The sequence below is a fragment of the Solanum dulcamara genome, chromosome 7, assembly GCF_947179165.1.
Source record: "Solanum dulcamara chromosome 7, daSolDulc1.2, whole genome shotgun sequence".
Taxonomy (NCBI): Eukaryota; Viridiplantae; Streptophyta; class Magnoliopsida; order Solanales; family Solanaceae; genus Solanum; species Solanum dulcamara.
This window is the reverse complement of record NC_077243.1, coordinates 2964217-2987692: the sequence shown is the minus strand read 5'-3', so window position 1 is coordinate 2987692 and position 23476 is coordinate 2964217. Positions and strand designations below refer to the sequence as shown.

The 23476-nt window shown below is 32.5% G+C and overlaps 2 protein-coding genes across 2 annotated transcripts; both read right to left on the bottom strand.

Annotated features, from left to right (window-relative positions):
- Nucleotides 1-347: 347 nt before the first annotated feature.
- On the bottom strand, nt 348-3356 carry LOC129895508 (uncharacterized). Its single transcript, XM_055971230.1, has 4 exons — nt 2938-3356; nt 2717-2838; nt 1548-1709; nt 348-565 (listed from the first exon to the last, which is right to left on the bottom strand). Exons 1-4 carry the CDS (start codon nt 3157-3159, stop codon nt 460-462), a joined length of 612 nt encoding a protein of 203 aa, XP_055827205.1. The 5' UTR covers nt 3160-3356; the 3' UTR covers nt 348-459.
- An 11241-nt stretch (nt 3357-14597) lies between these two features.
- On the bottom strand, nt 14598-22398 carry LOC129893887 (protein decapping 5-like). The gene is made up of 8 exons (XM_055969312.1): nt 22124-22398; nt 19546-19646; nt 17834-17905; nt 16881-17752; nt 16287-16440; nt 15341-15511; nt 15145-15246; nt 14598-15059 (listed from the first exon to the last, which is right to left on the bottom strand). The coding sequence occupies exons 1-8, from the start codon at nt 22281-22283 to the stop codon at nt 14901-14903; spliced, it is 1791 nt and encodes a 596-aa protein (XP_055825287.1). The 5' UTR covers nt 22284-22398; the 3' UTR covers nt 14598-14900.
- Nucleotides 22399-23476: the final 1078 nt, after the last annotated feature.

The window sequence follows — 23476 nt, the reverse complement described above, 5'->3', positions numbered from 1 at the left end:
AGATTATAAAATAAAGTTAACTAACTTTTTAAGAGAACTATCCATAATTGAGGTAGTGATCATCTGAAATATTATCTTGTTAGATGCCTGAAAGTATTAAGCCATTTTTTCTCGATTTAGAGAGTAGTGTTCCAGACTATAGACAACAACAACAACAACCCAGTGAAATCCCACAACGTGGGGTCTGGGGAGGGTAGATTGTACGCAGACCTTACTCCTACCAAGATAGGACGGCTGTTCCAGACTATAGAGATTAATGAAATTTACAACTATATTGATTATCATCAAAATGAATCACATGATTATGAATATTCATTTTCCAAATTACCAAATAAACTTTGTGAATTTTGTAAACTTTTTTTTTTTGGTCTTTGTTCTATGCCCTGTAAGTCAAACTAACAAATTCCACTTTTGTCATCAAATGATGAATAACAGCAGATAATACATAATTCTTGATTTTTAATCTCTTCTTGCCCATCTTCTGGATCTCCCTTTTCTCCAAATAATGGCATTCGGGTCTGGACAAACTTGGTATGGAATCCTTGGTGGATCAGTTATTGGGACACTGCACACATTATATTATTCAATCAAATCATCAATGCAAAGTGGGACACATATTATGTGTTTTTTGGTGGATGATTTATACACAAATTAACCACCAAATGTTACTAAAATCGTACATGATCACAATTTTAGACTGCAAGAAAAATAGTAATTCCAAATAACTTCCTTTATATTAATAGTGGTTATAAGGGTGGTTCAAAATTTTCTTTAAATCATCATAAGTACAAATTTCATGTGAGACAATTTTATATTTGTTCTAATTCCCTTTATAAGAATTTCTATTAATGCCTCTGTCAACAAATATATATATCATCCAAGATGTGATATCAAGTTGACAGGCAGACAAACTCATTTATTTCTTGTTACTTCTTTGCTTGTAATGAAAACCCTATCCTTAACTCTTTAATATTATATATAAATATGCTTCACTACCAAAAAAAAAAAAAACCTATCCTTAATTTCTATTGTCTAAAGCTGTACCATATTGCCTTACATATATATTCCTGATCACATCACAACTAAGGTATAGCCAATTCATTTTACCACTTTAAGCTAATGATTAATAGAAGAAGAAAGGTTCAATCGTATTTCATTTTGAGGTTCGATTAATTTGGATTCACATCGAGAAGTTTCACTTTCGATGTAATGCTCTCTACTGGAGATGACTCTGTTCACAAAGTTCAAATCCAAAATCGTTAAGGAATTCAGAAGCAAGGCTAGAATTTTTTGAGTTTATAGATTTTAAATTCTAAAAAAGACGGTTTATTGTGTTCATGATAAATTACTTTGACATATTAGGTAAATCAAAGCTAGTAAACTTTATTCTAGAACCTTTAGTTATAGAAAGGTTAAATATTGGTTTATTCTTGATGAACCTTTATCATTTTAGTGATTTAGTAGGATTATACAAGAGTCTGGACCACAGAGTATAATATATGAAGCAGGTAAATAAGAAAAGGAAAATTAGGAATACATATTCTTACCTCAATGCAGCAATTTCAATTTGTGACAAGTCCATGTTGGTTGAACTGTTAGGTAAAGAAATAGTCCTTTTCCTGGTTGTGGTTATCAATTGTGTTGGTTGCTTGATGGCCAGTACTTTGCAATTCAAATTGCTAGCTATACTGTTATGGGCCATGGCCATCCTAGTAAGAAATGAATAAATGGTACTACTAGTTTTAGTTCCACTCTAAATATATTCAAGAAAATATAACATTCCACATGAATTGATCCATGTAAAGCATAATGATTATTGAGAATTCATACCGTCGACTTAATAAAATATATATTTTGAATTTAAACTTGTTGATGAAATGATCATATCTTTTAACATGTAACAGGTACATGTTTAGCCAATGAAAAATGACTATGTTCTCTCCAATAATTCAAATATTTAAATAAAATAATCACACAATAATAATATGATATTTTGAGGATCATCTGATAGGCATGAATAAAAAAATTTAGGAAACGGCCTGCCAATGGGAAACGTGGCAGAGCAGAAAAGATTGGCCAGTCTAGCACAAATCTCACCAAGTAAACAACAACAAATAGGAGTTCCACAACAAACTCAATTAATAATTCACAAATCCTTATCCAACCCTATAAATTTTAGATCAACTAATAACTAAGTTAACTATGAAAGCGTACAAATATTTCTACTTGGAATAATCGTCGTTCCATTCTTAACTAAAGATTTTAGATTTTAAATTTAAATTTTAAATATCAAAAGAGCTTTACCCATTAATACTAAAAGCGGCTGTTCGGAGAGTTGACCAACCATAGCTGTATGCCTTTAATGGCTCTATTACTAGCAACTTCCTATCCATTTTCTATCTACAATGGAATAATTCAATTCACACAAATTCCTTATCATTTAATCAATCTGTCCCTAAAGAGTAAAGACTATACCCTATAGTCTTAAAACTTTTGTTCTTATTAAAGAAATGTACTCCTAATCAAGATTGTGACGCTCAAAGGTGTGATCTAGAGATTAATTAATCAAATTAACGAGGTATCGGATTCAAATTTCATCGAAAATCAAGATACTAGATAATTTTCTTCATATTTATCCAAGTTTTGATAGTATCCGATATTTGTATTGGTAGGAGATAGCAGATATCGCGTGAAGGGGGATGGAATTGAAACTTACTTGTAGATAAAGCTATGATCATGAAGTCCAACAACAAGAGTTGAAGCTCCAATTTGTCTAACCATGTCAGCAATTTTCCCACCATCTTGATCTCCTTCAGTGACCACAATCTCTGTCTTGGTCTGTAACAGATCAACCACCTATCTCTGTTATCATATATGTATCAGCAACAATACAAATTAAAAAAAAAAAAAACAGAACAAAAACACAGAGTGACTTACGTTGGGAAAATTGTTGCAAAGGTCTTGAAAAGAGAGAGCTAATTGAAAACCTTTGAGACGAAGATGCCTAAGTTTGTTGCTGCTTCTGGATCTCAAATTTGGGAAAACGTGAAGAAGTGTCACTAAATCTCCATAACGTAAGAGATTATGAAGAGCCCATTGTAGAGCTGTTCTTGATACCTCTACATCTTCTACTATTATCACTATTTTCCTCACATCCATCCCCACTACCTCTTGTGTTTTCTTCCAAAAAAGTTTCTATGAATTTTTTGGCCTAATCAGAGCTCTGGTTTTCTCTTTTGATGTATAGTAACAAACAAAACATAAACATAAGACTCTGTCTGCTTACGTTTTTTCTTTTTAATAAAAAAATTGAAGTGTGCCTGTAAGATTGAGATTGGATGGAGAGAAAAACGAAGTATTGGAGTAATAATATAGTCGAATTATATGGGGTCTGTCTCTGCAGGTTGTGCGAGTATGCCAGATTGGACCGGGCAAAGACTAGAAGTCAAATGAACCAGTTGGAGTGAATTTGAGCTAAAAATTAATTAATATTAGTGCCTAGTAAAATCATTTTCTTTATCATAAAGAAAATATCACAATTAGCCATGAAATATAATAAATCCAACTCGTTCATTTATTAACTTGGGTTATTTGACTGATACAATTTAACACATTGGAAAAAAAAATTGGACTAATATGTAAAATCTAAATTAACGCATAAATTTGTCAAAGTATATTTGTGGAAAACTTTGTGCACCAATTCCTGTGTTTTGTATAGGGGTGTACATGGACCGGGTTGGTTCAGATTTTTTACAAACCAAATCAAACCATTTGTGTTGGGTTATTAAATTTATAAACCAAACCAAATCAATAAAAGTCGGGTTTTTCGATATCAATTTTTCTCGGGTTTTTTCGGGTTTTTCGGTTTTTTCGATTTTTTTTGGATTTCTTGGGTTTTTCATAGTATCTAATAAAAAGCACAGAGTAGTACTTCTTAAAAAGAGTTCTAGTACAAAATATCAACATATAAGATGGAGACAAAACACTGTTTGAAGTTTTAACTTTATAATATAACTTTATAAGATGAGCTTTTTTTGTATATTATTTAGATGAGCTTATCAAGTCCAAATCTAAATGTAAGAAAGAAAACAAAAATTATGAAAAAAATTTAAAAAAAATTTATAAATTACATTTTAATAAATATATTTATGTATAACATAATTTAAAAATAGTATATCTATAATCGGGTCGGTTTGGGTTCGGTTTGACTTTTTTTAGTTAAAACCAAACCAACCCTATAATGGTCGGGTTTTTTTTCCAAACACCAAATCAAGTCAAACCAAACCACTAGTCGGGTTTTTTTTCCGATTTGGTTCGGTTTATCGGTTTGGTGCGGTTTATCGGTTTGCCCTGTACAACCCTAGTTTTGTACCCAAATTAATGTTTGTATGTGTGTAATTATTAGGGATTTAATTTGCTAGACTCGGATACAACATGGGATTTATTACTGTGAACAAAAAGCATTTACTTATGTAGATTTCATGAATAGACTTTTAAGATACTCAACTGTACATTCAATAATGCTCGACATTAATCGTGCAACATTTTTGTTTTCATTTCACAACATTGACAGTACTGTTAGGAGATTGGGAAAAAAAAAGTACTACTACGACTACTATATAATTGATGTATCGTTTTAGATGTCGAAAAATGATTTGAAATATAAATAATTAATATTGAGAGCAATACAGAAAAATAATAATTATATTTTTTAAATATATTAAACAATACTTATATAGTATTAGTACTTTTTAATTAAAAAAAAACAAGTGGAGTGACGAGAAACATCCTCAGAAAATTGTGGTGGTCTGTTTTTTGGTTCTTAGTCCTTTGTCCTCTTTTCACCATTTTTTTTCTTCTTTAGTTTGTTCTACTCAACGTTATTTTAAACATAAGAAGAACCTTTTTTTATAAAAAAAATGAAGCAACCTTGAAGGAAAATACATATTTATAAACTTAAATAATTTTTCATAATTTTCACAACAGAAAATAGCTAGCAATTAATACCTTTATTTATGAGGGGCGAAATCCTACTTTAACTCAAAAACAAGAAAACTTATTTCTATATGAATTTTGATTATAAATTTTAACTAGACATAATTACATAAATTAAATATCAAATTTTAAACAATTTAATCTTTTAATATAGCTTTGAATTATTATTCTAACAAACAAAATATGTATAATTACAATTAATAACAATAACATACTCAATGTAATTTTGAAATCTGAAAATATTAAAATGTATGCAAACCTAATTCATATTTTGCGGAGATGGAAAAATTCTACCTGACATAAACTTTCGATTCAAATAAAATATTTTAAATCAGTTTAAAAGAAAAAAATACGGGAAGTGATATATTATTCAATAATGTGAACACTCACTCTGAGGAGGAAGTGACTGGTTAAAGTGACCTACATAAAAACTAATCATACCGTTTCATATTAATTGATCATTTTTTTTTCCACATCCATATTAAAAAATCATAAATAAAAAGATAATTTTACTAATTCACTCTTAAAAAACTTCTTAGCAGTTTTACAAATGAATGTGAACACTTTCAAAAAGAATTAATTGTAAGAATAATATAGGAAAAAAACAATTAATTCTTTAATTTCTTGATTTAGTAAGGTGGACAATTAATATGGTATAACTATTTTTTTAAAAATAATTAACTAATATGAAATGAAGGGAGTAAAAAAGAGTCTTTTGTAATGGATCTGAGATTATACCTACTGTACCTTTAACTTAGTAGTAGTAAAAGTTATTACATTGTTCAATTTTACTTATTCAGTTTGGATTTTGCCACACTGTCCTTTTCTTAAGAAATTATGTAATTATATGCGTATTTTATCACAATATTTATAGTCATTGATATATAGTTTTAGGTCTTAAGAAATGATTTGGTAAATAAATACTAATTAATATTAAGGAAAAATAATTGTCTTAATTTCTTGATATGTTAAAAATAATAAGTAAAAATAAAAATTATTTTAGTAAAGAAAGACGTAATATCTGTTGTTAACAATCGAAACCGAAAGTTATATATTACTGTATATTCATAAATTGAGCTAATTCAAAGGAGCTTTAATACGATGCTTGTCACTTGTCATGATTTAATTTTTGTCTGAGAAAAAACAGCCTCGAGATGTTAAAGTGCAAAGGCATGCAGCTATACAAGCGGTTGGTTAGTAAATGCTGTTTGTTTTAAACTTGTCCAGACAACCTGTTATTAATCAAACGTTACTTTGTCTGATTTGTCTATTCGATTTGATTATTAATTAGAATACTAATTTATAAATTTTTGTATATATGCTAGCTAGAGAAAAGGAGAGTGGCATTCATGTCAATTCACCCACCACCACAATAATATTCATATCAAAAGAATAATGCTTGTTATGAATTAACTTACTTGACAATTTTATAAAGGAAGAAGAACAAAAGAATATGTATATAGAAAGTATTAATAGAGAGAGTAGTAATATAGAGAGAGTAATAGTAATTCTTTCTTTTATGTGTTTGTGTGTTTTTACATTGAAGTTTAAGGCTATATTTATAGCCATATTTACAAGTGGAGGAAAATATTAGTGGGCATTTTACCCACTTAAAAAGTAAATGGACTATCCACCATTTTAAGTGGACAACCATTTTACTTGGTTGATAATACTCCCCCTTGGATGTCCACGAGAAATGTGCCTCGTTAAAACCTTATTAGGAAAAACCCAGTGGGAAAAAGCCTAATGAAGGAAAAAGAGTACACATATCTGATAATACGTCTTGAGTGCTGCCTCATTAAAAATCTAATCAGGAAAACCCAGTGGGACAAAACCTTGACTAAGGGAAAAAGAGTACAGCGCGTATTTTGCTCCCCCTGATGAAAATATCACTTAATATCTCGAAAACGACGCATTCCAATTTTGTATCTCATTTTCTCAAAGGTTGATGTTGGCAATGCTTTGGTGAACATATCCGCCAAATTGTCACTTGAACGAATTTGTTGGACATCTATTTCACCCTTCTTTTGAAGATCATGAGTGAAAAAGAATTTTGGTGAAATATGTTTTGTTCTGTCTCCTTTGATTTATCCTCCCTTCAGTTGAGCTATACATGCAGCATTGTCTTCATACAATATTGTTGGAGCGTCTTTTGTCAAAGAAAGACCACATGTTTCTTGAATGTGTTCAGTTATTGATCTTAACCAAACACATTCTCGACTTGCTTCATGAATGGCTATTATCTCTGCATGATTTGAGGAAGTGGCAACCATAGTTTGCTTTGTTGAACGCCATGATATAGCTGTACCACCACATGTAAATAAATAGCCTGTTTGCGATCGACCTTTATGGGGATCAGATAAATATCCCGCATCTGCATAACCAATCAATTGTGACATGGAATCATTTGAGTAAAACAATCCCATATCAATGGTACCTCGAAGGTATCTGAATATATGCTTAATTCCATTCCAGTGTCTGCGTGTTGGTGAAGAACTAAATCTTGCTAACAAGTTTACTGAGAAAGCTATATCTGGTCTAGAATTGTTGGCAAGATACATTAATGCACCAATTGCACCAAGGTATGGTATTTCAGCACCAATAAGTTCTTCATCATTTTCATAAGGCCGAAACGGATCTGTATTAATATCAAGAGATCTCACAACCATTGGAGTACTCAATGGGTGTGCTTTATCCATATAAAATCTCTTTAAAATATTTTTAGTATATGTTGACTGATGGACAAATATCCCATTTGTAAAATGTTCAATTTGTAGACCAAGACAAAATTTTGTCTTTCCAAGATCTTTCATTTCAAACTCCTTTTTCAGGCATTTTACTGCCTTTGAAAGTTCTTCTGGAGTTCCAATAATATTTAAATCATCAACATATACTGCTATTATGACAAATTCAGATCCAGACCTTCTCATAAAGACACAAGGGCAAATTGGATCATTTTTATATCCTTCTTTTAGCAAATATTCGCTAAGACGATTGTACCACATTCGCCCTGATTGTTTCAACCCGTACAAGGATTTTTGAAGTTTTATTGAGCAATTTTCTCGAGAATCCTTGTATGCTTCAGGCACTTTGAACCCTTCGGGAATTTTCATAAAAATGTCGTGGTCCAATGAGCCATATAAATAGGCAGTGACCACGTCCATTAACTGCATTTCAAGCTTTTCATGAACTGCCAAATTCATTAGATACCTGAAAGTAATTGCATCCACCACAGGGGAATATGTTTCCATATAGTCAATGCCAAGTCTTTGCGAAAAAACTTGGGCTACAAGTCGTGCTTTATATCTTACGACTTCACCCTTTTTATTTCGTTTACGCACAAAAACCCATTTGCGCCCTACTGGCTTGACACCTTCAGGTGTTCGAACTATTGATCCGAAAACTTCACGTTTTTCAAGTGAAGTTAACTCTGTTTGAATTGCATCCTTCCATCTTGGCCAATTATTTCTCTGTCTGCATTCATCGACAGATTTTGGTTCAAGATCCTTATCTTGTTGCATTATTTCAATGGCAACATTATAAGCAAAAATATTATCGACCACAATATTATTTTGGTTCCACCGTTTTCCTGTCGAGACATAACTTATTGAGATTTCTTCATTCTCATTATTTTCAGGTACTTGGACCTCCTCGGTGGTATCACCATTTGTTGTGTCTCTGGGCTCTTCTTGAGCACTCGCCTCCAAATTATGATCATCTTGATCATTCATTCCTTTCCTTTTTCGAGGATTTTTATCTTTGGAACCAAATGGTCTTCCACGTTTTAAGCGTGGTCTAGATTCATTTGCCTGAATAAGTTGTCCTACCGGGACATCAACTCGAACTTGAGCATTAGCAGCTGGGATATGCGATTTAGTAACCCGTGGAAGGTTAGTAAATGCATCCGGCAGTTGATTTGCAATATTCTGCAAATAAATCATCTTTTGAACTTTTTGCTCACATTGATTTGTTCGAGGATCTAAATGAGATAGTGACAATGAATTTCAATCTATCTCATTTTTCATCTGCTTATGTTCTCCCCCTAATGTTGGGTATACTGATTCATCAAAATGACAATCAACAAATCTTGCCGTAAATAAATCTCCAGTCATAGGTTCCAGATATTTTATAATAGAAGGAGATTCATACCCAACATATATTCCCAACCTTCTTTGGGGACCCATCTTTGTGCGATGCGGTGGAGCAATTGAGACATATACCGCACACCTAAATATTCTAAGATGGGATATATTTGGCTCCCTTCCAAACGCCAACTGTAATGGGGAAAATTTATGATAATTTATTGGCCTTACGTGCACAAGTGCTGCTGCATGCAAAATAGCATGCCCCCATACTGAAATAGGAAGTTTTGTCCTCATTAGCAATGGTCTAGCTATCCATTGGAGGCGTTTAATCAATGATTCCGCTAGACCATTTTGTGTATGTACATGAGCGACCGGATGCTCAACTTTTATTCCAATCGACATACAATAATCATTAAATGATTGAGATGTGAACTCACCAGCATTATCAAGACGAATTGTCTTTATTACATAATCTGGAAATTGTACTCTTAACCTTATAATTTGAGCTAACAATCTCGTAAAAGCCATGTTGCGAGTTGATAATAAGCACACATGTGACCATCTTGTAGATGCATCTATCAAGACCATATAATATTTAAATGGTCCACATGAAGGGTGAATTGGCCCACATATATCACCCTATATACATTCCAGAAACGCAGGGGATTCAATCCCAACCTTAGTTGCTGATGGTTTGATAATCAGTTTTCCTTGGGAACAAGCAACACAAGAGAATTCCTTAGATTGAAGAATTTTCTGATTCTTCAAAGTGTGCCCATGTGAATTCTCAATAATTCTGCGCATCATATTATAACCGGGATGGCCCAACCGGTCATGCCAAATGATAAAATCATCAGAATCAGTAAACCTTTTGTTTACAATGGCATATGATTCAACAGTACCAATATTTGTATGGTACAACCCAGAAGAAAGTGCAAGTAATTTTTCGTGCACAATTTTCTTCTCCATATTTATTGTAGTAATATAAAGGTATTCAACATTTCCTTCATTTGCAGTCTCAATATGATAGTCATTTTGGCGAATAACCTTGAAACTTAACAAGTTTCTTTGAGACTTACTACAATATAATGCATTATCAATTACCAATATCGTTCCTCCAGGTAGTAATAAGGTTGCTTTTCCAGAGCCTTCAATTAATTTTGTACTACCAGATATTGTATTGACATAGTCCTTTTTCATAATCAAATGACAAAAATATTTCTTTTCTTTTAATATCGTATGAGTTGTGGCACTATCCAAAATGCACATATCTCCATTATTCATCTTGAATCCAATTGAAGACTGATAAATTTATTTATCTTCATAAAATAAAAATGCATTGTAAGAAATAAAATAAGTAACAATTTTGCTAGAAAAACATAAGTTCTTTTTTTTTAAAGTTAAATTATGGTAATTTAGAATTTTAAAAAAATTATATGATTCAATTATGATGAATGTTACAATAATTTAGTTTATGGAATTATATACTTATTAACCTTAAATAAATATTATACACAAGTATTAAAAACAAATATAAAATATTATAAAACATTAATATAATATTATTCATCATGTATAGATAATTTGTTTATTGACAAAAATAATACAATCATTATATATTATTAATGTCTAAAACATTAACAAGAATAAATAGTTATTATAATGATATTAAATAAGGCGAATATTATTTTTAGTAACAATATGATATTAAGATTAAATAATAGCACACTAATAGTAATTAATTACAACATTGTAAAATAGCACAATGTAATAAATAATATACAATTATCATAAAAATGTAACCTTGATTATTATTTTTTTTCTTCAAATACATAAACGTAAAAACACAATAATTCGAAGTACATGATAACATATTGAAAAACATGAAATTAAACATCAATTAAGATCCTTAAAAAAATCTCCAACCTCCAAATGAGTAATATCATTGAGGTCATTAAAATCATCATCCCTTAATGCCAGATTTGTTTCAATATTATCATTATTCAAAGGCCTTGCCTCAACATTATTTTCGAACGCCAAGTGTGACTCTATCCGAGCATTAGAAGAAGAGGCACCACCTCTATTTGCCTTTCTTTTAAAAGAATTTTGATAAAGTCTTACAAAATGCTCAGGCGTCCGACATTCATTTTCTAGTGGTCTTTCATGCCACAACGATGACAGTTACTTTTTGAAGGGCCATTTTGAGAACTGATATTGTTCTCCCTTTTATGTTGACCACCACCACGACGATTATTATATCGTCCTCTGCCATTGCCACGCCCACGCACATTATTGTGACCTTGATATTTATTATGTCTTCTTTCAGACTGGCCATATGCTTTTACCATATTTGCCTCCGATAACGGAGCAGTTCTAGTGGGACGGGCTTCATGATTTTTCATTAAAAGGACATTATGTTGTTCAGCCACTAGAAGGCATGATATCAATTTCAGAGTATTTTTTAAAACCCTTTTCACGGTATTGGTGCTGTAATATTACATTAGAGGCATGAAAAGTAGTTAGTGTCTTTTCTAACATGTCTTCATCATTTATATTTTCCCCACATAATTTTAATTGAGAAGTTATTCTAAATACAACAGAATTATACTCAATTACGGTTTTAAAATCTTGAAACCGTAAGTGCATCCACTCATAACGAGCCCTTGGCAATACCGTTGCCCTGAGGTGGTCATACCTCCCTTTTAAGTCTTTCCACAATTCAAGTGGATCTTTCACTGTCAAGTATTCCATTCTTAGGCTTTCATCTAGATGATGACGAAGGAAAATCATAGCCTTTGCTTTATCCTGACTTGATGCTGTATTTTCTTCAATTATAGCATCACCAAGACCCTTAGCGGTAAGGTGAATTTCAGCATCAAGTACCCATGACAAATAATTTTTACCAGAAATATCAAGTGCCACAAATTCCAATTTTGACAAGTTTGACATGATGAAAATTAATTTGAAAGTAACAAAGATAACTTAAAAATTAAATTTCTTTAGTAGATATACCTGATATAGAAGTTAATTTTCTGAAAAATTAGAGCTTCGTGCTGATAACGTGTTATGAATTAACTTACTTGACAATTTTATAAAGGAAGAAGAACAAGAGAATATGTATATAGAAAATATTAATAGAGAGAGTAGTAATATAGAGAGAGTAATAGTAATTCTTTCTTTTATGTGTTTGTGTGTTTTTACATTGAAGTTTAAGGCTATATTTATAGCCATATTTACAAGTGGAGGAAAATATTAGTGGGCATTTTACCCACTTAAAAAGTAAATGGACTATCCACCATTTTAAGTGGACAACCATTTTACTTGGTTGATAATAATGCTTTAATTCTTCTCTATTATTCTTATCCATCAGGAAGAGAACAAAAAGAACATAACTTGTGTTATATACTACAAGCTTCTTAATATTATTGTATACAATAAAGTTATAAACTCTTTTTTGCAGTCTAAATGAAAATTAATTAGGCTAATTAAAAGTACGACAAAAGGAAACAAATCTCACAATTCCCTGCTATCTGGCCGTAAATTGAGAACATGCATGTCAAAGAGGAAAACACACACTCAAAATTTGTCAGCACGAAATATTAAATGTACAACTATATATATATATATATATATATATATATATATAGTGCGGGGTGGAGTTAGGTATTGGTAGGGGTTTGTGATATATATATATATATATAATAGATATTGAATATCTTTAGATTAATTCTTCAAATATTTACTTCTTCAGATTTTGATTTCCTTATGGGAAAATCTTGTTTTCGCCATTTAGTGCCTGATCAAAAGTAGTCTTGCATGCATTTTTGTCAAATTTTCAAATACTTGTTCATCTTTCAATTTATGAAATAAGCGTAAAAAGTATACCTAAACTATTTCATTTTTTTGACTTTCATATCTGAATTTTTAGAAGTGTCACTAGCGTGAGTTTCACACTTAAACTATCACTTATTAGTTTGAGAAACACACCTCATGATGTGTGTAATAAACTCTCTTTACTCTCTTTATTTTTTGAAAAAAACTTTGCCACATGTCATTACACATAAAATTAAATAAACTATTAATATTGATAAAATCAAAGACTAAAGTATTTCTATCCCCCTCCAAAAACAAATTATTTTATAATTTTTTTTTTTTTAAAAATGATACTTCACCTCCTCCCCACCACTTTCTAAAAAAATATTATTATTTTTGGTTTTTTTAAAAAATGTTTTTATTTTTAATTTTTTTTTAAAAATAAATTATACCACCTCATCTAACCTTCCTCTCTTAATTTTTTTTTATATTTTTCTCACTTTGTGTTAGATATGTACATATATTTTTAGAAAAATATATTTTTCTACTTGCGTACCAAATATAACAAAAATAAAAGTCTTGCATCAAGTAAAAAATACTTCCTAAAATCATATGTATATATCTAACACAAAACGAGAAATTTTTTTGGAAGCGGAGGGTCAGGTGAGGCAGGGTAGAATTTGTTTTTTAAAAGATAAAATAATATCTAAATTATTATTTGAGGGGGAAGATGAAGTAAGATAATTTTTTTAAAAAAATTATAAAAGAAATTTAAAAAATAAAAATAAAAGTAAAAAATTTGGATGGGGTTATGGTGAGAGAAAGTAGTGGAGTGGGAGAAGAAAATTATAAAATATTTTATTTTTTTCCATGTGAAGTGTGATATCACAATTTTTTTTACATAAGAGAGAGTGTAGTATACAACATGATGAAAGTATAATAAAAGACAGAGGTGTGTTTCTCATAGTTTAGGTATGACACTTCCAATAGTTTAGGCATAAAACTCAAAAAAGAGGATAGTTTAAATGTGTTTTTGACACTTATCTCTTCGAATAATACATCATAATTCATTTACGTACCAAGCTTATATAATATTATATATGCTATAGAATTGCCAATAGACTGGTACTCCAATGGCGACGTCTGATATATCGTAAATACTTTGTTTTGATAATAGGATTAATTTTAATATTGAAATTTAATACTATAAATAAGCAAAATGTAAATGTCATATTATAATTTAGTATATACCTGATGTCTTAGTAAATAGACTATAGAGTAGTGCTAAATACTCCTGTGAGTTTAAAGGATTACATACAGAGACAGAGGAAATGATGCAAATTGAATAGAAGAAAATTGACATTTATAGATCTTACGCGTAAAATTATAAAGAAGACATTAAATTAAAAATAAATTTGAAAAAAGCTACAAAACCAATTCTCTCCATGCATGATAAATAAAAATTCCATTTTTAACAAGGAAACCTTATTGGTCTTGGATCTATTAACTTGGTGATGAGCATTTATGGGAACTGGGAAGGTAATTCTACTGCTCGTTGAACCCAGCTCATAACAGTTAATCCATTTTTAGCATTTCAAAGAAACTCTAACAAAAACATCCATCCAACATTGTCAACAAAGTTTGTCAAAGACTTTATTTAAAGCAGCTATAACTGCTCTAACTAATGAAACACCTCCAAAGTCAAATGGATATGTATATAGACAAAGTTTGTAGAAGAAGTTATTGAAAGCAGCTATATATAACTGCTTATTTCCCCTTTTTGGAAAGAGCAAAAGCAAATATGTCAATCTCTTCCTCAAGAAGTTATGGTATCAACTGATAATTTACCGCTGATCACATACTTGAAGAATTACCAAGCCCTACAACTTTGAATAGTTTTCGACCATGATTGTTACACTAGACCATAAGATTAAGTTAAATGCGACCAGAATTTGATACACGACTGGATATTATTGAAGGGTGCCATGCAGCAACATGGAATTAAGCTCATTTTGAGAGTCGCCTCCAAACAGTTCTTCCAGGACCACGATGACTACCACGCATATTGCCATGTCCTCTGCCACCAAACGAGGCTTGAGATGTCCTAGCCGAGTGTGATCCCTTCCCATGATCCTGATGGAGTAGTGGGATCTTAACTCCAAACGTCTGGAAACACATCAACAAGACTCTTAATGAAATGAAAAAGTGATAAGCGTTTATAATGACATCGGCCAAAGAATGAGGCTATTACCTCATCATCTCTTCTCCTTTGTTCGGTCAGCGTTACTTTTGATTCATGTTCAGGTGCTCCATAAGAGAGAAAATCGAAGAAGTCATCTTTACGGTAAACAGGCTGCAGAACAGATAGTAATCAATAAATAACCAGGTACCTATAGCGAACCTTAGACAACTTATAAATCAACTTTTGATAATTTCCACCAGCTTACCTTGCTATTGTCTTTTTCATGTACTTCTCTGGCTTTACCTTTAAGATCACCATCATCCGCTTTGGCTTTGTTATTTTTTCTGAAGAAATCCCAGACCTCTTTTTTATTAAACTTTTTATTCATTGCCTCGAAGTCAAAATCATCCTTGAATCTTGTTATGATATGGGGATTCTGAAAATGAAAACAAAAGTTATTCTGAGGAAAGATGTGCGACTATTGTTAACAAACCAACAAGGAAATAATTTTAAAAATGTTAATAATAATTAAGAGAGCAAAACTAAGCACGCTCACGTTTCCCTATGTGCAAAAGATTTGAAAGAAAAAGGGAATCATCTCTAAGGGAGAGGAATGGGGTCAAATTTGTAGGTATTAAGAGGAAAATAAGATATGTATATATCCAAATAGCTAGGCTATGTTTTGTTTATAAAGAAAGCAAATAGATTTGACAAAGGAGTACTGACCAAATAAGTGTATCACAATAACAATAAAAGAAGAGAGAAACTTAGACTTGCCACAATTAATTATCCTATGACAATACGAATCTATAGTGATACCGTGTGTGTAACTATGGTAAATATCAAGTGTACACGTGAGACGTAAATGAAATTTTGGACTAAGAAAAGTGGATAAAACAGGAGGCAGGTACAGTAAATACTTGAACTTTCTTTTAGGCTTGGCACCAAGGAAAGTGAAACAGAGATGGAGTTTTCTACCATCCACAGGTTGGCATCTCTATTCAAGAAACAGGCCAAAACACCAGTTTAAACTAGCAATTCAAAGAAGTTAAACAAGTGTGTTAAGTTACCACATTTGCCCTTCCTAGTGAAGGGCCGCTGTGCGGATGATGGCCTCAGCACATGAATGCATAATAAATAAACATCTCCTAAAACTCATATCACTACCTATGTAGGGCTTGAATGAAAATGCAAACAATAGAGAGAATTACCTGATCTCTTCCCTGAGCAGACCGAGTACCTTTATCATGATGAGATGATGTAGATCCCTGCAACAAGAAGAAGGGAAAAAAAAGAAAGAAAATAGAAAAGGTATTGTTGAGCACAGAAACAAGTAGAAGAACATTGACTAGTGTTGTTTTGGGTCAATGTGATCCAAGCAATTAGAATAGGGAGAGAGGGAGAAGAAAGAGAGAGAAAGAAGCACAAACACAGAACAGAACCCTGCAAAGGAGTCAGTTTATGGCGTACCATGTACATTAACCTAATGGTCTAGCTTTTTTGAAGTGTTAAAGTACGAAAGAAATCAAGCCGGAAGATGCTTCCATTTTAAGTTTCACGGAGTCAAGAGCAATTTTGGTTAATATTTGCTGTTTTCATATTTTTTAAAACTTTAATGTAGTTTACAAGTAATTGCATGCAGGAAGAAAAGACTTGGTTGTTTGCTAACCTGCATTCAGCAATAGTTATGGTTTAACTGATCAATGACAAGGAACAAATTAGGTTTACCCACAAAACATAATTTTAAAAAGGGAAAAGGGTGACATCAGCTCAACTGTTTACTATAAATGGCCAAACCATATCACGAGGAAGAACAAAGTAGTTGCTGAGGGAAAAAGAGTGGACATACAGTTTTAATTGTGTGTTTCAGCAATGACTCCGAGGTTTCTTCAGTGCTATCTGGCAGAGGTTCCACTACTGGTGCTGGAGCAGTCTTTGCATTGATATTTGTGGTCTGCAGTGACTGAGATGGAGAGGACTGCCTCGGTCCTGACTGCTCCTCAATTGTCATGGGACATAGCTTTGACTGCCTGCTGAAAGATACACCTGTCGGCTCAACTGAATTTCTTTCATCAGTAACTGGAGCCAGAGTGGCATTCTCATCAAATACTTCTGGAAAAGAAGATGCCATGTTTGGGTCAGGATTTGCTGGTACACTTGAAAGAGCACCAGACCCAATATTTGGCATTGGAATGGACGATAAATTAGATGCCAGTTTATCAAACTCCCCAGGATTGGATTGGACAGATGGTGTGGATAGCAAGGGAGGAAGTGCATTGCTGGTGTTCAAACTAGTACTACGACGCAGCCACAAGGGATGCTGGTGTTCAGAAAAACTGGATCCTCCAACTACAGAGGTATTTACATTCTGGTGTAGCGCTTGCTGCTGAACTGTGTCCTGTGATGCCACCAAACTCAGTGGAGGCACAGAAAATTGCTGTTGAAAATGACACATTCTTCCTGAGGACCCAACTAATCCGGGCAAATAATTAGGCACAGCAAGCCTACTGATATTTGCAGGTGGAGGAGGGAGCAATGAGCCCCAAAAGCTTGAACTTGAGGCTGATGGGTCATGGGGCTGAATGGGTTGGACACTGGTACTACTAACATTTGCTACTTCTGCAGCACTGTGAGATGTTGAGGCCATAGTTGTAGGTGTGGGATGAGGAAAACGAGGCTGCAAAAAATTTACATGCAGAAGGTTAGACAAGTCTCCAGGGTGTAATCAGAAAAACTAATCCGTATAAGATAAATATACCCGTATTATAGCAGTATCGTCAGGTACAACTGATGTACTTTGAGGTGATGGAGAAGATATAACCTGCAGATCCTGAGGCAACTCAAGGCAAAAGAAAAAGAGAGATTCCGTCTGAGATCATGTTTTCGGAAGAAAGAATGAATATTTTATAATGCTGATAAATGGATCTATTGTTTAATTAGTTGATGTTTCAACATTAAAAGAACCTTCCAGCTCTGGCAGATAATTCAAGGACTTCATGATAAGAAACAAAACTGTATGCAGAATAAACAAAACTATATATGCAGGTTGTTCACCAAGATTGATGAGAAACCATTCAGTGCCACTCACAGGCTGCCACAAACTTCCAATACCATGTTCTGCACACACTTGATATAACAACCAGGAAGATCTTTTCCTTTTTACCATTTGAAGCCCTGAACGAAACATATGTTACCATAGCTTATATGAAAGAAGGAAAGAAGAGAGAGAAACCTAAGAACCTCCCACCTCTTTTTCTGATTTCAAAAGTATACAATTCTTCCTACAGAATGGGCTTAGTAAGAGGAATCTCTCTTGAAGGGCTCCTATATATAGGTCTCAGAAATCTATTTTTCAGGAATAAGAACATCATCACTTACTTTTTACGTACGAGGCTATAGATGGTCTATCTAAGGCTTAGAACCAATGCTGGAGTTCCAAGTTCCGACCTGAGTTTTTGCAGAGATTTCGTATACTTAATTTCTCATTTTTTATTCCTTATCAATTATATTCATTCATAATGTTCCATTAACAATTACTAGATCATTTTGGTGCTTTAGAGCCTTGGTGCATGTACTAATGCACCCAATCGGACTTCACGGCTTAAATGCACCTCAGGCAAGCCTTTAACGACACTGATCCCTAGTGTCACCCCTATATGGAAGATGCCAATCATGTTGCCTTCAACTTCAAGCTGATAGGGAGGATTAATTCATTTTCAAGCTTGTAATAATCATTTCTGGAAGTGACTTGTTACTTGATCGTCAAAAAAGGAAAATAAATACATCTCAAGGAAAAGATTCCTACCACAATGCAGTTCTGCCTCAGAATTATGGCATATTCACCACTTTCAACATACAAAGGATTTGTACTATACTTTTTTGCTACTTTATCCCGAAAAGGAAAAAAAATTGCATTTCACGGGGAAGATCCTATTACATAACAAGTTTGCTTCAGAATTATGGAATATTCTCTACTTTCAACATCCAAAGGACTTGTACTGAGCTCTTTTGGTGTAACTAACACCATATTGGTGTACAACAACAACTAGCCTCAATCCCAAGAAAGTTGGGGTCAGCTATACCAATCCTCACTGACCACGATACTCCTTATTGACTGGTCCCAAAAGAAAATTAAGAAGGAATACTGGAAAAAAGAGGTTCAACTCACTAGGATTATAGATTACCAAATTTGTCGTGGGGACATACAGCAGAATTTTCAAGGCAGCTCTCATGAGGAACAAACTAACAAATTTTACACATCAAAGCAAATTTTATCCGAACGTTCAAATGACTGATGAAGACTGAAGAACTAACTTCTTATTGTAATAGAAAGCAAAAAGGTATGAATAAATGTGTCAATTCGAACCATTGGAACAGCTTCACAACATCCTAAATTGTTTGAAGACATTTCATTCACCTCAAAAAGTCTAGTTGACAAGTTAGCAGGTAAAGGATGTAATTACAGCTCACCTTTATGTTGCTTCCGCGTAAGTATATATACTCATAGATACAGTCATGGGCAGAAATCTGAGGGCCATACTTCAAGCGTCCTTCGGTCCCAAAGAATTTCACTGCAGCCAGATATAGATTAATTATGCATCAAAAGGGTACGTGATATGAAGGAAAAATTCGACATGAGAAGAGTGTTCTACGCCTCCAATCCATACTGATACATAAAGCTGGACAAACAACTGAATTGCTGTCAATAGGAACTACACTAGATATATTTAAAATATTTTATAATAATAAATGAGCAAGAAACAGAATCCAGGAACTAGAAATCATCACATTACTTTACTAAATGGAGATCAGTACGCAAAAGATTCTTCTTTATTTGGTTGCTTGCAGCAATTTTTTTTTTTATTTCTTTCCACAAAAAGAGTTTTATTTCCAATTAGTAATTGGAAAACATATTATACATTTCTAACCATATTCTACTTCAATATTGACGACCAGCCTCAAAAGAGCTGAAAGCTCCAGAAACTCAATCCAAATATTCTTCCTTTTATGTGCTTACTCAAAGATGAGCTTATTTAGGAATAAAATTCTAGTAAATTATGTTGTATGAGGAACTATACGAAATACAAGTAAATTTTGAACAATGATCCACTCGTTATTTGAGAATGGAAGTTTAGGTTTAGATCAAAAGGAATTCAACATAAAGCAAGATATATAGCAATAATAATTGGTGTATTATATGGACGGGAAGAAGCATTCACTAAGCTGGTCTAGAATAATGCTGCAAATCCTGGTCTAGTGTATCTTCAAACAAAGTTAACAATTTCCAGGTTACCAACAGTGTAATAATTATCTATGTGCAGGTCATAGACACTATGATCCCTATTTCATGCATGCATCTCAAGTTACCTGTGATGTTGAAATACAGCTGCATAAGCATTATTTAATCCAATATCCCTACTAAGGTTTCTGCTTCCTAATTAGGTGAAATCCCAAGGTGACATTGAATTTGTGAAGATTCTTGACTAATTTAAGTGGCTGCTCTAGCAAGTTGCTTGGTGTTGTTAGGGTTTATGCTTTCCCTAACAAAGTAGTGTGAAAGAAAAGTTCTAACTTTCCATTACTCATACCCTCTCTCATTGTACTCTTCCTCAATCTCTTTTTCTTCTTTCTTTTGTGAAGCACTATTCATGGAAGCGTGAACTCCATGAATTCTAGCAGCTTTTTCATTTTAATAAGCTTCTTACAATTATATCTTCTTTCTTTGCCATTTTTATTTACTAGATGAGATATATCCCCCATCTTGAAAACCATGTGATTGATTTTTCTTCTTTTTTGTGAACATTCATGTGATTGATCTTTTGATCACATCCATATCATTGAATCTTGGTCAGATGCTTTTCAAAAAGTTCTGATCTTTAATTCATCTTTCTAGGATAAATTACATTTTTTTGCCTTTTTTGTCTATGCTCCCAACAGAACTTCAATAATAGCACCAATAAATACAATAACTGATAATATTTGTAATGCTAGCTGGATCCAATTTTTTCAGTGTTGATCACAAAAAACTCTTACAACATACATACACACCAAAATCACTACAGAATTCCAAAAATCAGTCCAATGGCCAAATTAACTGGAAAAAACACACAACAATAGAAGTACTATTTCTGTGTGGTTTTGTACAAAAACAACTCACATTCGAGTCTATAGTACCACGAAACCACTAAGAATCAGTACAGATAACCAATAAAGAGTTATCAAAACATACAGATACAACAAAAAAAAGTAGCGAGGAAAGGACTATATGTGGTTTTGTATAAAAACAACTGAAATCTATGCTATAGAACCACAAAACCACTAAGAATCAGTATAGATAATGAATGAAGAGTTACCAAAACATACTGATCCAACCAAAAAAGGAACAAAACCTAGTATGATCAGAGTGAGGAAAGGACTATTTCTGTGTGGTTTTGTACAAAAGCAACTCAAAATCGATGCTATAGAACCACAAAAATCATGAAACCACTAAGAATCAGTACATATAACCAATGAAGAGCTATCAAAACATACTTATCCAACAAAAAAAAAGAACAAAAAATAAATTAGAGACTCACAGTGAGAGAAGGACTATTTCTCTGTGGTTTTATACAAAAACAACTCAAAATGACCTATAGAACCACGAAACCACTAAGAATCCGTACAGATAACCGATGAATGAGTTATCAAAACATACAGATACAACAAAACAAAGAACAAAAAGTAGTACCAAAGTGAGGAAAGGACTATTTTTATGTGGTTTTGTTCAAAAACAACTCAAAATTGATGCTTCAAAACCACAAAAATCATGAAATCACTAAAAATCAGTATAGATAACCAATGAAGAGCAATCAAAACATCCTGATCCAACAAAAAAGAAAAGAAAATCAGAGACTCAGAGGCCATTTCTCTGTGGTTTTATACCAAAACAACTGATAATCGAAGCTACAGAACCACAAAACCACTAAGAATAACCAATGCAACGTTATCAAAACATATAGATATACCAAAATGTATATCGATTGTGTATCAGAGTGAGAAAAAGTTATACCATTTCGAAGACCGATGCTATGAACGTTTATCTCGATTATATATCCCTCATAGCGATTTTCTGATATAGAAGTGATTGAAATGAGACTTCCGATGCCTAATTCGGCCGTCCTGGCCGGAGCTGCTCTCTGATCAACGCCACCGGCAGTTTCTGCTGCCATGAGTGTAGTTTGAGGCAGTGTAAAAAACCCTATGAACTGGTAGAGATCAATTTATAGAGAAAAGAAGAGAAGAGAGAATAGATTTCAACAATCTGAGAGAGTGAAGAAGAAACGGTTTCACGTTTTATTTGAGCACTTGTCAAAAGCGAGGGAAGCTCCTTTTTTTTTACCTCTATTTTGTATTTTGTATTTATGTTTTCCCATCTCCCATTTAATTCTCTTCTTTTTTTATTGTGTGCTTTCCCACGTGGGATTTTGGATTTTTCTTTTCCCCTTCTTTTGTTTTTCATAATTGATGGATTCAAACTCTCTTATTTACCCCTATGTTTAATCATACTTACTCTCTTAAATCTGTAAATGTTTTTTACGCTCCACGTTTTTAAGCACTTGGCGAGGGAAGCTGGCTATTTGTATTATTATGCATGCACTGAGCTGTTTTTCCCTCCCCATTTAATTTTCCTCTTTTTTTATTGTATGCTTTCCCTCGTGGGATTTTGGATTTTCTTTACCTTCTTTTGTTTTTCATAATTACTTGTTTTTTAAAACTAGGGATTGGATTCAAACTGTCATTCACCCTATTAAACTTGTCAAAATATTTAATTAGATATTTACTAGACTAAGTCATATTATAATTAAATATCTACATTTTTATTAAAATCTTTCAATTAGATATTTTTGATTTAAATTTTGAAACAAATAATTGCATGTGAGTTTCCATTCATCTATTGATAGTTAAGTTAATTATCTTCTTTAATTAATCATATCAACTTTAAATAAAAAATGTCTGAAGTTTTACTGTTTATTGAGGCGAATGTGTATAATTAAAAGAGATGATATGTTTTATTTGCTTAATTTTACTACCTAATAAATGGATGAAAACACATAAAAAGAATTTAATCAAAATTAAATTGAAAGTCTCTAATTGAACATTTTAGTAGGAGTTTGTTGGTGTTTAATTGTAACAAGACTTAGCTTGAGTGTCTAAATAAAATATATTGACAAGTTTAAGAGGTTGGCTACGTATGAAGCCTAAATTTTATGACAATTTTTAATACTAGATTATTAGGAATGTGTATAAATGTTTCATTTTACTACATTGGGACTTGTTTTATTTACTAGAAATAATATTTTTTCCCCATTCTTTCCATTGTTAAATTCTCGTTAAGCTTGAAGTCGATGTTATGATAGAGTTC

Coding starts and splice junctions, on each gene's coding strand:
- LOC129895508 (XM_055971230.1), bottom strand. CDS start 3,159: ATGGATGTGAGGAAAATAGTGATAATAGTAGAAGATGTAGAGGTATCA. Junction 2,839..2,937: donor TTTGCAACAATTTTCCCAAC/GTAAGTCACTCT, acceptor GATCTGTTACAG/ACCAAGACAGAGATTGTGGT. Junction 1,710..2,716: donor GATCATAGCTTTATCTACAA/GTAAGTTTCAAT, acceptor ATTTCTTACTAG/GATGGCCATGGCCCATAACA.
- LOC129893887 (XM_055969312.1), bottom strand. CDS start 22,283: ATGGCAGCAGAAACTGCCGGTGGCGTTGATCAGAGAGCAGCTCCGGCC. Junction 16,441..16,880: donor CAACTACTTTGTTCTTCCTC/GTGATATGGTTT, acceptor TGGATCACATTG/ACCCAAAACAACACTAGTCA. Junction 15,060..15,144: donor AAAGGAGAAGAGATGATGAG/GTAATAGCCTCA, acceptor ATGTGTTTCCAG/ACGTTTGGAGTTAAGATCCC.